This window comes from Meleagris gallopavo, chromosome 5, assembly GCF_000146605.3.
Source record: "Meleagris gallopavo isolate NT-WF06-2002-E0010 breed Aviagen turkey brand Nicholas breeding stock chromosome 5, Turkey_5.1, whole genome shotgun sequence".
NCBI lineage: Eukaryota > Metazoa > Chordata > Aves > Galliformes > Phasianidae > Meleagris > Meleagris gallopavo.
The window spans coordinates 44641290-44659074 of NC_015015.2; the positions used below are offsets into that span (position 1 = coordinate 44641290).

The following is a 17785-nucleotide window of genomic DNA, read 5'->3' on the forward strand; positions in this document are numbered from 1 at the left end:
CATGCTTTTTAGAGTGGTTTTCAGTGATTCTAAGACTGTATTATTTTTGGCTATCAAAATATCTGAAAGTTTATTTTGATAACAGCAAATTGCTGATTTATCTTTATCATTTTCCTTTTGTCAGGGTATTGTCAGTCTTCTGCTTGTACTGTTAACATTTTGTTTTAGAGCAGTCTCTGGCCTGGTTTAACACGACTGATCATTTTGATTTAAGCCTGTTTCTAATTTATATAAATTGTCACCTAAAAGACCATTGTGTTTGTGTGAAGCTATTTGGGTGAATGTGTGCACTCTATATGGGGAAAATAGGTAGAAAATCACATGGATTGCTTGTAGAAATTGTTTTCAAAGCACTGTGTTCATAATATTACGGACAGTTTCAGTAACAAGAAACAGAAGAAAGTATGTGTTATTGTTTTTACTGTGTCAGATATTACGTTTTTCCATCAAGGAAAAACATTTTCACATCATGTTTTCAGGCTATGCTTCTTTAGTGTTAATAAACTGTTGTTTTTATGCATTTATATAGGAAAAATATTAATGTAAGAGTTGAGATTAAAAAGAAAAAAGCTGTTGAAAATGAAAATTCTGCTTTAATTCTGCAACAAAATAATTCTTGGATATATGAGCAGGAAATAACAGTGTGGAAGCATGGTAGTCTTTGCCTCTTTAATAAAATATCTATTATGGAAATACAGTCTTCAGTTCATAGTTTTCTATATAAGAATGGAGGAAAAAACCCAAATATGGTCATTAGCATGATCAGGGCCTAAGGCCTGGAAAATATCTAACAGCGTGCTGGGAATTAGATCTTAGTACATACAGATCAGGAGGTACTTAATTACTTTTAAAAAGTATCTTCCTGCATAAAAGACACTTAATTGAGAGCACTGCGTGAAGAAACAAGGTTTAGAAACCGAAGACAGAAAAATGGTGAATGGAGGAGTCATTGTTAATAATAAATATGATCAATCTTTAATCAACTAACTGAAAAGCAGTGTGTTTTTCATCATGAGGTGTCTTAAATCTAAACTGAATGCCTTTCTAGATGATAAATGAAATGAAACTTAAGTTAATGGGCTCGAGGCAGAGGGAAAAGAGTGAAATATAATGGCTCCTGGAATATAAAAGGTCTAAATCTAAGTGCTCCTTTTAGCTTTAAATGTTACAAATAGTATTTGTATAATCTGGTTCACTGATGTACTATGTACCATAGTCTGATGTACAGTGAAGTCTTGTCATCCACAGTATGCATGTGGCTCTTTTGATCATTTTGGAAGTGTTTTTGAACAAGAAAACCAACATCCCAGAATGTATGCCCACAACATTTGTATTACAGAATCCATAGCTCCTTATTCTTCGCTGTGGATGTAGTAGCAATGGAGGAGCAAAGTTTGTGAAAAGAGAGTGGTTCCCAAGGTTATTGAATGCAAATATTTTATCATACTTAGATCAGGATGATCCACAATGCTGTGTTTTGTGTTTGGTTGTTGGGTTGTTTTTTGTTTTGTTTTTTTTCCTGCAGAAATAAACAAAGCTGTTGAGAAATAATGAACTATAAGTTACATGTTTGCTGTACATTTGCACGTGCACACTGGTTGACATCTGTGTAATGAAAACTTTCTTGTTTTACTCTGAAGTAAGCAACTAATCATTTCTCAGATGATCTCTGCAGGCTGTATGTTCTCAGCATAATTCATCTGTGTAATGCTTAGGTGCATAGTGGGTGTTTTCTTGAACATTTAGCTAAGAGTATCAGTATATTTTAATACATGACCTGAGAAAGCACTTCATCTCAAGCACATTAAAAATGAGAAAAAACTTGTATATAGAGTACTGATTAGGAAATGCAGACTTTTAAGTTGCTACAGAGTTTGAAATTATTTGTAAAATGGTTGTAATGTTGTAGTAGTAGAGTAATGCATTTAATTTTCTTGTGAGGCAGAAGGATACAGTTAGAGAAGTAAACAGATGGAGTTTTCATGGAACTAATAGATGTCTTCATACTTGCAACGAATGCTGTGTCCTAGAACAAATCCTGCAAGCTCTTCGCAAACAAATGTTAAATTTAAATTTGCTTTTTGTTTCATTCTGCAAATTTAATAATATTTTCATATTATCTGCGTTTGACTTTGGAACTGACGCTTCTAAAGACAACCCAATAGTTTTCTTATTTCTTGTATGTTAAAATCTGAGTACTAGTAGATGCCAAGCTACCTGCGTAAATATTCTGGTACATCCTGCTCTATGTTATGATCTGTGTATATGTGTGTGTGTATGTACATGTATGTGTGTATATATATACGTGTGTATACGTATAGATATGTATACATACGTGTGTGTATATATATATATGTGTGTATATAATTTATATATGCACATACTCATTTGTGTTCCATGTTGCCTGGCAAGGAATGAAATTTGAATTACATTCTGTTATTTTAGTATTACTCACTGGATGAATGAAATATCTCTTATAATTCATACGCACAAATAGCAGAAGTGAGGTTGTTGTCTGGTCTGTTCTTACATCTCAGTTTATGTTGTAGAAAAATCCACTATTATGTATTGATGAAATTGAAGGTCAGAAAATATATTTTAATTAACTTTATTTTTCTTAAAAGGTTCTTGCTATAGTATCAGATATTATAATATCTCCAAGTAATTGTTGTTAAGAGAAAATAATTTTTAGCCAATTTTGTAGTTTACTCAGGTTCTTGCATACTGATTCTTCAAATGAATGTTTTTGAGTTCTAGTGTTCTTTCAGTTCATTTCTGCTTTGTGTTCTACATTGATATAATTTCTAATTATACAGGAGGTGCTGCATGTTGCAGGAGTGGAAATGCAGTTAACAGCTGCTGTTTCATTTTTAACTGTACTGCAAGATGAATCGGTGTCCATTCATACATACTCCCACTCCTTCCTACACATCATTCTCCAGAACTTGGAACACAGGGATGCAGGTCAGGGCTGTATAGCTATGCTTATGGTGACTGATTACTTTTGCGTGTTTTGTTTCCTTAGTGACAGTACAATACTGTGTAAAGCAGTGAGCAACTTTGTATCTAGACTTGCATGAAATGACATATTTATGCATGCTAACCATGTACACAGTGATATTTAAGAGTAATTGTTGCTACTGATTGAAATGATCAGAAACAATTTATTTGAAGGACTAAATCTAAAAGTTGTTACAGGGTCCAAACTTCTACTAAGTAGCAGAATTCTGTGGAGGAGACAATTGTGAGAGAAGGGTTGATGTTCTGTGATGATTACGTTTCTCTTAACTTCTTTGACACTATTTTGGGGATTCAAAAGAAAAAAGGCCTTTTATAAAACTAGAAAGATTTATAAGAAAAGATTATGCTTCTGAATGAGGAAAATTTTCTTTTCAAAGCAGAGTAATTATTTTCCCTTCTAAGAATTAAAAACACGAGGAATACGAACAGAATTTGCTTCTTAGCTATCTTGCTGCTTAATCATAGAGACAAGGAATGGCATGGGTACGTAGGATCCTTAAATACCATCTGGTTCCAACCCCCTGCCATGGGCAGGGACACTTCCAAGTAGACTAGGTGGCCCAAAGCCCCACCTGATCTGGGCTTGAACATCTCTAGGGATGGGGCATCCAGAACCCCTCTGAGCAACCTGCTCCAGTGCCTCACCACCTTCACACATATCTAAATCTACCCAGTTTTATTTTAAAACTGTTACTCCTTGTCCTGTCCTGACAGAGCCTGACAGAGTCCTTCTGCAGCTTTCCTGTTGGCCCCTTTAGGTACTGGAAAGTCAGAATGACCCCAGAAAGTTCTTTTTTTTTTCCCCTCAATCATCTCTTCAAGTAGTAATTTTGTAAAACTGATGGGTGTTTTCTTATACTCATTATATGTACAGCATAAAGTATAGCTCATTTCTTTCTGACAGGTGTCAGCAACGCATGGCTAGAAACTCTTCTTGCTGTAATAGAAGCTTTACCCAAAGAGACTATCAGACATGAGGTAATAATATCATAGCATCATTGAATGGTTTGGGTTGGAAGAGACCTTAAAGATCATCTAGTTCCAATCCCCCTGCCACAGACAGGGTTGCCAGATGCTAAATCGGGCACCAGATCAGACTTTTTGGGTCTCCATCCAACCTGGTTCTGAACACCTCCAGGATGGCATTCACAATTTCTCTGGGCAGCCTGTGCCAGCACCTCACCACCCTCTCAATGAAAGATTTTTTCCCCATTTATGCTAACTGCAAATAAAAGATGGTAGTTCCCTTCCATCTCATTCATGTTCGTAAGATTTGTGGTAGTTCTGTGCCTGTGAAAACAGTAGTGCTTATGGAACATATAAGAGAGGAACATGCTAGACAAATACAGGAGGGTCACCTTGACAAGTTTTAGTATTCTTCAGGGATATTCATCCTTCAGATAAAGTTTATATGTTTTGTAATATTTCCCTTACACTTAGTATTTTTAGTAACATATTTTCATGTATCCTGTTTTGATTTATGGGATAGTATCACATTATGTGTAGGAAGAGGAAGGACATAGATCATAATGTTTCCCCTTTAGTCAACTAATTTATTTAGTTTTATTTTGAGAATTCGTATTTTATTGTTAAGTTTAAAAGCTTTGAGACAGTGATAATTTTACTGTGTTTAGAACTATATACAGTTGTAAATATGTGATCATTTCTGTGATTTAAAAATACTCATTAAAATTAGTAATTAGAATCTGACACTGTTGAAAAATAAGCTTCTAAAGGTAAAAAGAACTTATAGTCAGCTCCAAAACCTAGTGTAGAGTTACTAATGTGGTGTGTTTGCTTTCATATTCAAAGATCAGATGAGTAATAAACTGTTTTCCATATAACTTATGAAATATTTGCTTATGAAGTATTATAGTGAGCATAACTTTTTTCACCTTAGAATTTCAATTAGTAAGGAGAAAAATACTTTAACTCTATTGTTAGACTTTGCTGCCCTGTATATATATTATCCTTTTGTGGAGCTATGCAATGAGACTGAGTTAGGAACTCTGGCAGACTGCAGGAGAACCCTCTCTGTAATGCTCTCCCTGGCATGGCACCTGTATTTCCATGATTATTTCTGGGCCAAAAACAGTATATCTAAATGTGGAGTTCTGCACATCTTAGTTTGTGGCACCATAGAGGTGATCCAACAAATGACAGAACAGCTCCAGTTAAACATAGAGGTTTTCTGAATCTACATAGGAATGAAACCTTTCCCCAGTTATGCATAATCAAGGGAAATTCTTGCTTCACAGCTTCACATTAAAGCTGATGTTTCCTGAGGAAAACTCAAGAAAAAGAACCTCAGTGTTATTTCTCTAATAATTTTTTTGTTGTTAGCAGAACATATTTAACAGCTGTTGTGAAAATTACCAGCTAATAGCTATAAATATTCATATACAAACTTAGTCTCAAAATAAAAACACAAGTAGACAGATGTAAAACTGTGGCTGTGATATGAATCGTGAACTGCTATTCGGGCCAAGATTTAATGTTTAATGTTTTTCAGTTTAATATGCTATAATTAACTGAATAATAAAAGCAGGTTTTCAGTAGACTATTAATGTAAAAATGCATTATTATTTTTAGTAGTAATTGATTTCATGAGAGGAGTAGGTGACATCTGGTATATATGTTTTTCTATTTTTTCTTTTTTAATATTTTTAAAGAAGGGGAATGCATGATTTACCTGTGACATTTCTTCTTTTTCCCTTGTGTAGATCCTGAATCCACTTGTTTCCAAGGCACAGATTTCTCAAACACTTCAGTCACGCTTAGTTAGTTGTAAAATCATGGGAAAATTAGCTAACAAATTTGAATCTCACATGTGAGTAGATTGCATATACATTTTCATTCCATAATGTGTATCAGTATTTCCTTGTGGACAAAAGTTATGGAGAGAAGAGTAAACTATTGCAAAAATCATGTTACAGATTTCTTTATCAAGCTAGTAATAAGTAATAACAAAATGTTCACTGCAAAACTAGCTTTTAACTTCAGCTTGTATATTCTTCCATAGATTGATGTGGGTACCATTTTCATGTCACTCTTGTTTGTTGTTCTTATTGCTAGAAAATAAGACAGTGGACGTCTCTGCAACTTATGGAGACAAAACACAATTACTTAGAGTTTATTATCATGAAGAGAAAGCCTCTTCTTCCTAGCATCTCGCCTACCCAAATTTCACATGTTGATATATATATATATACAATCTATGCATGTGGAGATGCACTAGGAGCCACTGTTTTTGCCTAGTAATATCCAGTTCCTAAATTTGGTGTGTGTGAGTTTGGACAGTGGTGCACAATAGGGAAAGTAAATCTGAACCCCTTATCTGCCCCAAGCGGTTGGGGCAGATAACAGAACTATTTTTGGAGGGTTTATTCAGTCTTACAGTAGTAAAATATTTTCACCAAATGTGTTTCCAATCCATGGACCCACCACAGTGTGTGAATGCTGATTTGGAATGTCCTTGGTATATATGGGAAAAGATTAATTCTTGTCCGAATCAGTAGAGCTGTCCTATTTTTCAGTGTGATTTCTGACTCGATAAGCAACCTTTTATTAGCTTTCTGTTTTATTCTGTACTTTCCGTTTTCAAAAAAAGGACAAGATTAATTGGGATTTGCACTTCCATTTATATAATTTGTGGTATTCTTACAGTGTGTTCAAAAATTGTTCTGAAGATAGTTATTAAATGAGGACAGCCGTAAATGAGGACAGCCTACCTCCTACTTCCATAGTGTAGACTACAGTAGGTGAAATATGAGCAAATTACAGTGACTGTAAATAATCCTTTTTCTGTTAGTATATATTTGTGTCTGATGTACAGTGTTACAAGTTTTCAAAAAATCATTTGCCACCCATGATAAATTAGTAAAAAATAAAATTGGTGTTAGAAGTCATATATAGATAAAATGTGAATGCTATGAAGTGGATTCTATATATTTTTGTTCTATATATTAATCAAAATTGTTTGTGTATTTAGAGTTAAAAGAGAGATTCTTCCATTGGTAAAATCACTGTGCCAGGATGTAGAGTATGAAGTAAGAACTTGCATGTGTCGGCAACTGGAACCTATAGCTCAAGGAATAGGGTGAGTACAACTTGCATACTTCTAATTGCACAATCAAAAATAGTAATGGTAACCTAAAAATTCTTTTTAAGATTTCTGACTTAATTCATGCATTCTCAGTAAGGTATTTGGAGTGTACGACTTCGTTCCTAGAGATTGTGGTTGCTGTTTTATATTTTCAGATTGTTATTTGTGATAGTAGAACTGCTGAACCATACAAAGAATGCGTCCTGTGCCAGGAGTTAAAAAAGCAGTACCTGGTTTTACAGACTTGAAGAAATAATGAAGTGAGTTTCCTTGTGCCTTGTTGCAAAGGTGGATAGATTAAATCTCGATAGTCCCTCTGGCCTTTCCAGCTGTGAATTTATGAGCAGATTCAGTGATGAGTCTGAAACTGAAATGTAATTTGAGAACTACTGTAAAAATGCACTTCTGTTTGTTAGCACTCATACTTGTGGACATTATTTCTGTGCCTTTTGAATATTTTTTTAAATTATGAATTATGTTGTGATTTAGATGCTGAACTATAAAGAAACAAAAAAAGTCCAAACCAGCACTATGAACAGAAAACCAAAAGCAAAAGCACCAGAAATTCTTGCAAGCAATGCTACTTACCTCTCAGCTATGAAATATCAGAAAAGTGCATGTTTAGGCTATGTTTTAGTGTACTCGGATATAGGAACGGATATTCATGGTAAGAGCAAAGGATTGTGGTAATGCACTTAGTTTCACATTGTTTAGGTGAGGTCATGCAGAACAGTAATTTCTAAGTTCTCAGGTAAACTTTCCTTTATCACATATGGAATAATTTTATATTTGTGCTTTGCCCTTCAAAAGTTCAAATATTGTGAATGAATTTGAAAAGAGTGTTATTCATTTTTATTCATAACTAAGTAGTATTATTAATTTGCTTTTGTATTTAATTTCTTTTATAACAAAAGGTAGATTGGAATGGTAAATCATTGTAACATTTTTCCTCATTGAACAGCTTTGGATTTGAAAGAACATATGATAGAAGAAAAGAAAGGCTGAATTGGTTGATAATTTTGAACTGAAAATTTAACACACACTTTACTGAACTGAAGTACTAATTTGAAATCACATTTATTTTTACTGCATGTGTGTATCACGTGTACCATTCTATATCTTAAGACTGAGTTCTGTTTAATAAGAGACTAAAAATATATAAAAGAGAGGGTTCTATCTATATTCAAGGGCTGATCACGGTTTTTCTTATTCCAGAACTATAGTTTTGCAGGGAGGAGTTGTCTCAGCTGTCATATTAGAAATTTTTCAATGTCACCTAAACAAATAAAGCCATAAAAATAAGTTTTCAGAACATGCCTTTTTTTTTTTTTCTTCTTTTCCTTTCCTCTCTACTGTGCCTTCATGTGGGATATGGTCCTTTACTTATCTCTTCTGACACTCCCTATATTGTATGTTCTTATCTTCTCCACTCATCTTCCTTCATTTTTTCTTGTTTGTTTGATACCACTATATACTTAATACCACTTAACACCACTTTGATACCACTATATATACTTAATATACGTATACATACATATACATATATACATATGTTTACATATACACACACATATATATGGGGGTTGTTTGTTTGTTTGTTTTTGCTGTTTCCTTATGAGATCCATGGATTCCTCCGTTAATTTCTGCTATAGTCAGGAGCAGAGGAACAGTCATATGAATCTGTCTTTGAAAATGTTTTGTGACCAACAGCAAAGCAAAATATATATTTTTAAATGATGAAAGTGCTATTTTGAATAAAATAACTCTTATCTAGAATATGGATATGGTTACAGAGCATTGCTTTCACATATGACTGGAAAATTTTTAGTGTTTTAAAAAGATGATAGCTGCACGGATTTTCTTGACCTGTGACTCAGTCAGTCGAGAAGAAAATGGTTTTCAGTAGTAGCTTTCAGGCAGCACTTTTGTGAATCTGTGTATTTGCCCTCAGCTGTTTTCTTATAGATAGATATATGAGCAGACAAGTGTTGAAATAAGAATGCAATGTGTTGCGTTTATATTGTTTTCCTCACTCCTCCTCCAAAAGCTGTTTAATTTCAAGATATTCTAAGAGCAAGAAAGAAGAAACAAAAAAAATTGTTTTTGTGCGTAGCAAGAAGGCAATACATTATACTAATAAATGACCTTTTTGGAAGGAAAATAACATTTTCTGCATGCTGTTGAGTGTCTTTAAAATTAATTAAATTCAATGTTTTATACTTGGGCGAGGAAAGCCTAAAAACAACATAGGTATTGTGCAGTGGCAAATGGCAGTATTACTGGCAATTTACCCAGCCTTAATGTAGTGGCTCAATAGAGCTAAATGCATAACTATCAATTAAGGGTCCATTCTGAATAATTTTCTTTAATTCTTTCCTCTCCACTGTCTGTTTTTATTATTTATGTATCTTCATACACTGCTTTCTCTGTCAGTTTTCTGCCTGATCTCATCATAATGATTTAGATACTTTAATCTCATAGAGATGGCAATCTGTATTTTCAGTGTGTAAACTGTTGCTGTGTTTTATGTTGAGGATGAATAGGTAGTAGGGAAATAAAGACAAAATAATGGAAATGAGCATGTTTTCTTGTGTATGATGAAGGCACAGTGTGACAGCAGATTCAAGACATGTTGTTACCGTTTAATGATGCTATTACTAAATTGTATCATGTAATTTTCTTGTAATACAATATAAAAAAAATCTAAAAACATGATTAATCATCTGTGTGGAAGAATGCTATTTAGCTAATAAACTCTCCAAGGCATGAATTAGCTAGTGCTAATTACTTGTAAAATTTGAAAATGTTTGTATTCACTTACGTACGAAATGGTCTGATTGGATGTTCTTATTTGTTAAAATCTGTCAGCCTAGAGATTGTGATTAGTTTTATATTAAAAACTGTGACTGAAATGACAGAGTCTAAATTCTCTGCATGGAGTTGCTCAAAGCGTAAAACATAGCTTAGATTTTGCCATTTTGGTTAATGCCTGTGTATATAATTTTATCAGTGTTTCTCTGCAGTTTTATGTTTTGGACAGTATTATAAACACTGAGGGCCGTATTTGTGTCTATTTTAAATTGCTGAAGTCCCATTGTGGTGCTTACAACAGTTTTCACTAATGGCTGAGCAGATCAAGAGCTCATTCATGAGAGCACAACAAAGCAGACTTCTTAATTCGAATACGTACAAATTCAAACACTTAAAAATCTTGAATTCTATTAAAAAAAAAAAGAAAAAGAAGTTTTTATATCGAAAGTCTTTCATTCCTTCTTGTGTTGAAACCCTTTCATTACAACTTTAAAACAAACCTAAAAGCTAGTGTTTTTAAGGGTGAGTGAGGAAGCTTCATGTTCTCTGTGCAGCAGTTGCTTACCCTCTGCAAAGAAGGCTCGTCTTTGGTCTTCAAAGCATAAGATTTTTAGATGCTTCAGTCCCACTTGATATGTATTTAATCATTTTGACTTGAAATTGACTCATTTGGAACTTCATTGAGGAGTTCCTGAATATTTGATCAGAAGTTTTCTTAGTGACATAGTGAAATAGCTGGACTCCTTTGAATTTTTTCAGATTGCATTTTCTCTTTTTTAAGTTAGTTTGAATGCTTTTTTTAGTGATGAAGTTTCATATTTTAAGCCCTGAGATGAAATGCATGTTTCTATTTAATTTTCATTTTCTTACAACTTGGTCAATTTTTCCTTCTTGAACACCCTAAGAATAACTAACTCAATATTTCAGGATAGTTTCAGAATTCTGTTTTGTGATTGCAACTTTGATTTATTATATGTTTTCTCTTTAAATACTTACCTCAATCTGCAGGACAGAACTAACCAAAACCGTGGTGCTTCCCGAATTAGTGGAACTGGCAAGAGATGAGGGCAGCAGTGTACGCCTTGCAGCTTTTGAGACGTTAGTGAATCTGCTTGATATGTTTGACTCAGGTAAGGACTTCATTTTGTCCTAGTAGCCCAGTTTTTAACTCTTCAATGCATCTTATAAATGTAATTGAATCTTTGTTCTACCTGCATTTTTAACACATATCTGATTTTATTTTTTTCTTTTATCTTTTATGTATTTCGTGTCTTGCAGTGCTTTAGTTTTTTAAGAAAGGTGAACCAGGTGTTATTTTCTTATTCTAAAGAAAAAAGCTGTTATTTTCTTATTCTAACTTTCTAGTATAATTAAATGAAACCAAATTAGTAAAACTAATGTACAAGTGATAGGAGTATTGAGTTGCTACTATTTACTTAAAGCTATTATACATAACACAATACAAAGTGTTAGTTCAACATATGCAGATACTTGTGGGTTGTTGGGTTTGGCTACTTTTTGTTTGTTTGTTTTTGGGTTTATTTTGCTATTAACTGTTTTTTTTTTTTTTGCCTCTTAATTGAAGTAAAGCTTGTTGTAATTACAGACTGCAGCTCCTGAAGCCAGGCTGAGGCAATGATGTGAAATTTATGTGTGTGTCAATAAACTTTGCAGTTTTTAACAATGCTATATGTTGAACACATTCATAAATTTTGGGGCAAAAAAGTATGTCCAATAAATTGAAGTGTGCACAACTGATCTATTTAGCAATTGCCATTTAAAACACGGTAAACTTGTGGGTATGTGATAAGGAAAGCTTTCTTCTTTGCAACAAAGAAATATGTGTGTTATATAAAGCTTTTCATTGTGTTTAAAGTGGAAAATGTAAATGCTTGTAATTTTTCCGGTGCTCAATATCTTTCCTTTAAACATGAATATTTCATCTTCTCCACATGTAGGGGTTCCTCTTTGTTGTCTTTGGTACTCTTAGTGATGGTGAGTTGTCCACATTCATGGTGCTGGAGTTCCCATCACAGTTCAGTTCAGCAGTGATTGAGCAAATTTTAAGAAGAGTTGCTGGCTACTCTCCAGTAGGGAATGTTCTGGGTAAATGCAGCACCTTGTTCTGCAGTCTGTACCAAATTTTTCAGGTCTATGTGTAAGACAGTGGTAGGCAGCTTTTCTGGCTGAATGTTAGTTGCATTCTCCGCTGCTTTTGTACAAACTGAGGTGTACAAGGAAGTGAAGTACATGAAAGATCCTGTCTATAATGTGTATGAAAAAAAGTGGATTATAAGCTCCACGAGTGGTTGATGATCATTGCTAATTAATTGCCACTTTGCTCTTTATACATTTTCCAACCTCTTTAGTTGTTTATCTTCATTAGTAACTCTGTATTTTGCACCGTATTTCCCACTCCCACTCTCGTGTTACTGACTGTACGTCCTGACACAGAAGTGAGGAGCAAATATTTACTTTACAGGAACATAGTGATGAATTACTAAAATACATGACTGCTTATAAGCCATATGGAGAAATACATAAAGAAATAAGACTTGGGGGAGAATGTCATCAATGGATTTTTTTAGCAGTTAGTGCTCAAATTAGCAAGTAAGCTGGCAGGTTAACTTTCAAATTCTCAAGCCATTCTGTTGATACTGTCATGTTTTTGCTTCTTTTTGTTTCTGCCCATCTTTCCTCCACCTTTCTAATTGCTACTGCTTTTAGGCATGAAAAAGGAAAAATTAAGAAAAATAGATTATGACTTCTTAATAGGTTTGCAAGGAATGTGTCTGCAGGTGTTTGGTTTGCGTAGGTTTCATTTTATGGCTGAAATACGAAACAAACTTTTCAAGGTAGATGACTCAATATTGTATCCTAGGGTTTCTCTCTCACAATATCACAGTGTTTCTTCAAGTCAATATAAATGCTTTGTTCATCCATTTGTATTTGCTGAATATGGGAGTTAAATTACCATTAAAAAAAAATCCAAATCCATTTAAAATTTGAATATTTTAAAATACAGTGCTTTTATTTAAAATAATTCCAAACATCAATTTCTTTGAATATTTGCTCTTTATTTTATGTGGGAACCGAGTGCTTTGGCACTCCTTGCTGTATTTGACATTAATTATTTCTGTTGCCCTTAATTATTTTGTTTCTCTGTGAATTTATTGTTTGCCAGAAGATTTGCAGTTTTCTCAGTAGGTTGCAGAAATTCACTTCTGTCAGACTCAGATTTCTCTTTTTACCATCATGGTCATGTTTGGTCATAACCTTGCTGTCTTCATACTATTATAGGAATTATTATTGCTGGAATACTGCTGTATTCTTTAACTCCCTATATTCTTGGTGAGCAGAGAAGTTATTAGCTGTTCATTTATTCTCTGTCCCAATTTTTACTGGTAAGTAAATTTTCCCTAAAAACACACAAAGATTTAGAACAGGCATGGTATTAAAAATCTGGACTTCTACTGTGGTAATGTTCATCACCCTGCCTCCTGTTTTCTGCCTTCAATGAGTGTGTGCCAAAAAGACTCCTGAGCATTTTAAACAATATTTTTTGTAACTCGTTGTAAAATCCCACTCTGTGTGGTCTTTTAGGATGTTTCATAACAAGTGGTTAACTTTAAAAGTCTCTTTTGTCTTTCAGATGATAGAAGGCAAACTGTGCTCCCCTTAGTGAAATCATTCTGTGAAAAGTCCTTCAAAGCAGATGAATCCATCCTAGTTTCCTTATCTTTCCATTTGGGAAAACTGTGCAATGGATTATATGGTATGATATAGTGTTCTTTAAAAATAAAAATAAAAATGAGGGAAGGTCAGAAAATTTGAAGCTCTTGGAAAGATATCCAGATTTCAGTTAATTGGATGAGATGATAGTTCAGAGAGAAAATAAAGCATCAAGTCTGAAATCATCTATCCAGAAAATATTGGGTTTTGTGAACTTCCACCTAAACTGTCCATTGGTTTATCGTTCTTTTATGTTTAAGCAGGGACAGAAGTGGAAGCATGATGGCTTTTATTTATTGGTTTGACTGATTTATTTTTATACCTTGTTGGATATTCTAGATCATCTGAGTTGGATGACTGAATTTTTGAAACTAGTGCTCTTCGACAGTGCAGTATGATGTTAACTTTGTATATTCATTTCTGTGCTTGATATCTTTTTTTGAGGCGTGAAAGAAAAAGTGCAGCCCATAAGGAACTTCAGGGGAAAATGGGGATCTAACAGCATGTGGATTCCCAGCTTCCCATTCTGTACCCCTAGTTCCTGTTTTCTGCACCTCAGCACTTTGTGCATGGAAGATCTTTCTGTGATCATTCTGCCCACTTTTATTCAGAACTTACCTGGGAAGGGGGCACACACAATTAAGCTGTAGAGAATTTCCTCCTGGACTCTTAAGCCCTTTGATATTTCTTGCAAATCTTAGAAAAGGTCATTTATTGATCAGGTTTGAGATTCTCAAGGTGACAGCTGCTTCACTGCAAATAACCTGAAAGGGCTATTCTGTAGTGCCAAAGTGTTGTTTACAGAACATCAGAGTTAGAAGAGTCCATCGTGTTTTTATCGTGTATTCTCAATCTTCTTCAGATTGACTGACTATAATTGCTGATCTCTCTACACCTCTGAACTCTGTCTAGCTAATTCACATTTTGTTGAATTGTTACGCCTTAGGAGACCTGAACAAAATGAAGGGGCAAGACATTCACATGTCTTGCAAGCCAAATTGCTGTTTATATTAACTTTGAAAAAGTCTTTTTTTTTTTCCAGTAGTCTGCAGTAGTTTAATGTTATTTGTTCAAATGCAGGCTATGAACAGAAGTAACTCCAAAGTTGGGGTTTTGTTTCTTTTCTTTAAAAAACACTGGTGCCTATTTAGTCTTTCCTGTCATATCTGACTAAGCATGGTACCCTGTTGTTGTCTCTTATCAAACAATTTTGAAGCAACTTTACAGATCTCTCTTTGCTTATGAAAATGTCAACAGGCATGCCTTTTTACTGCATTTTCTGCTATTTGCAGGTCCTGTTAACCAGTACTAGAAGGAAAGGGAATCTGTTTGAGAGATTTTGTTCTTTCTGTGTTGACTGTTGCTCATTTTCTTGTTTAATTTTTGGTGTTTACAAGTAAATTTTGTGATTTTTTTTTTATTCCATTTTTTTTAAACCGTTAAGTTAATCTGAATAATCTAAAATTATATGACTTGCTCTTCCCCTCTCCAGCTATTAAATGCTAGTATCGCTTCAGCCTTTTTCCAGTCTGATACGGCACTCATATGATTTCATCAGCTAGTAGTTTTCATACTCTTTCATACTAGAATAAAGCACATCTGACTTTGCACATTTTGAAAACCTCTTGCATGGTTTAAGTATGCACTGACCTTTTCCTTCTCTTCTTAGAGCTTGTGTCTTTGGTAATCCTATTACTCGTACTGAAGCTGAGTATTATAGCAAAGTTTGAGGGTTTTTTTTGTTTTTTTGTTTGTTTTTAAAAAAGCATTTAAGTCTCTTGGTACCAATCAGTGATAGCTTTCCTCTGTCTTGATTAGTAATCTCAGTTTTTCCTTGCTTATTCGCTTTAAATGTATACTTACAAAATGAGCTTTTTAAATTTTTGAAGTCATCTTATTAGTTGCTTTCCAGTTCATGTTCTATAATTTCGTTCTTACACTCTTTACTATCTGGTGCAATGTGGTCTAATTTTTCAACTTTCTGCGAGCAAGCAGTCTTCATGTGACTGACCTCTGCAGTGATCTGAAAATGGAATAAAGATGAAAATCCTGTCAGTGGAACAAAAAATTATATTTGCAGTCCTGCTGCTAAATTCTTAGTTATTCCAAGAATTACATAAGCAAATCAAGATTCACTCCATTATAGGTAGCTGCCATTTTTCTTTAATAATCTTTCCTGTATAATTTGTACTGATGATACAGGGAACACAACATGGCAAACTTGGTAGATTTGCAAATGGTATTTGTTTCTTGAGCACTAGTTATAGCATTTCTAATGAGAAGAGTAATCTTATTCTTATTTTAATTTTGGAGGCATTTTTACTCCTGAGCAGCATTTACGGTTTTTGGAATTTTATAAGAAGCTTTGTACACTGGGCTTACAGCAGGAAAACGGACACAATGATAATCAGCTACAACTCCAAACTTTGGAACAGGAAAAGAAGTATATTTCAGTAAGGAAGAACTGTGCTTACAATTTTCCAGTAAGTAACATTAATTTCAGATTAACTAAGTAGTGTTGTGCATATAATTCACTAAATAGGACTGCAAGAAGGACAGAGAAGGTATTGACAACAAGTTATTAGCTAGATTTTAGCTCTTCCCTGGAAAATTCAAGTTAACATCTTGAATTAGAGGTTGACCAAAAGTGTTTCCAGGAAAGATTCATCTTTGGAGATTCACAAAAACTATTGGAAAGTTTTGACCGAGAGATTACTATTTCAAGAGATAATTGATTTCATTCTTTCATAGAATCATAGAATTGCTTGGGTTGGAAAAGACCTTAAAGATCATTGAGTCCCACCACAACCTAACCATGCTACCCATATAACCCTAACTAACAACCCCCCACTAAGTCATGTCCCTGAGCACCACATCCAAACGGTTTTTAAGCACATCCAGGGATGGTGACTCAACCACCTTCCTGGGGAGCCTATTCCAGTGCTTAACAACCCTTTCTGTAAAGGTTTTCCTGATATCCAACCTAAACTTACCCTGGTGCAGTTTAAGGCCATTTCCCTTTGTCCTGTCACCAGTGAGAAGAGATCAACTCCACTCTCACTTTCAGATAAAAAGGTAAGCACCTTTCAGATATTGGAAGAGAGCAATAAGGTCTCCCCAAAGACAGGATTCCTGTCTGTTTTCTCCAAACAATTAGTACAAAGTCCTTGAGAATGTGCCTGTGAAACAGGGTAGCCAATTTCAAATCATCCAAAGCTTTTCACATTTTTTTGTATGTCTTGAGAATGCAAGGACTTGGAGATTGAGTCTGAATGATTAAATTCATGCTTGAATCATGTTTCTGCCTGGATTCAGAAAGTATTTGCAGGTTTATATGATGTCGTTAAATCTACCACTCATACTTTTGCATATCTATTTTGTATTTTGACATACAACGTTTATAATTAAAGAAACTAAATTTGTACCAAGAGCCAATAAATGGGTTATTTTTATTCTACCTTTTAAAGGTAACACCAACTATGTAGTAGAAATCTGTTGGTTTAGTTGAGCAAATGCAAGTGATGTACACACACAGTTATGTTGAGATTCACATACTTTAGTGTTTGCTAAAACATTGTGTTGCTCTGGTCTTCAATTGCAGCTTCTCCTAGTTTACTGAAGTGTTATTTATAAAACAGCTTTTATTGCTTGTGGTTTTAATCTGTCTATAGAATAAAAGCTTGCAATCTGGAAGATCTGTACAACCAATTTAGTCCTTAATTCTTTAACTTGTCTGATGCCTTGTTTTGACACAGCCATCAAAAATATCACACTTTGTCCTTAAAATCACAACTTGTTAACTTCCAAGTATTTCACTCATTGTAACTCAGTATTTTTTTCTGATAATCTCTGATTAGCAATACAGTTAATAGAAGACTTTATTTTTCCACAGGCCATGATAGTTTTTGTGGATCCAAAGAACTTCCATTTAGAACTGTATTCTATATTCTTCTGCCTTTGTCATGATCCTGAAGTTCCAGTCAGATATACTATGGCCATAAGCTTCTATGAAGTATGTCTACAAAAATTCTTTGTTGGTACTGAAGTGTTTCTGTTTTATGTTTCGTTCTTTAAGCTCATGTTTGTGACTGTTCAACCTAGAGAAGAAGACTTGTA

At 34.2% G+C, this 17785-nt stretch overlaps 1 protein-coding gene across 3 annotated transcripts in view; it reads left to right on the top strand.

Moving 5' to 3' along the window:
- PPP4R4 (protein phosphatase 4 regulatory subunit 4) overlaps window positions 1–17785 on the top strand; it is an 85706-nt gene that overhangs the window by 22459 nt on the left and 45462 nt on the right. For all 3 annotated transcript variants that reach the window (XR_004159967.1, XM_031553661.1, XM_031553662.1), the window contains exons 3-10: window positions 2817–2964; window positions 3926–3999; window positions 5745–5851; window positions 7013–7120; window positions 10946–11067; window positions 13590–13712; window positions 15983–16152; window positions 17562–17681. Coding sequence is in view for 2 of the 3 variants with exons in the window: in XM_031553661.1 (XP_031409521.1) it covers window positions 2817–2964; window positions 3926–3999; window positions 5745–5851; window positions 7013–7120; window positions 10946–11067; window positions 13590–13712; window positions 15983–16152; window positions 17562–17681 (972 nt within the window). In the remaining variant the exon portion in view is untranslated. The remainder of the gene's footprint in view (window positions 1–2816; window positions 2965–3925; window positions 4000–5744; window positions 5852–7012; window positions 7121–10945; window positions 11068–13589; window positions 13713–15982; window positions 16153–17561; window positions 17682–17785) is intronic.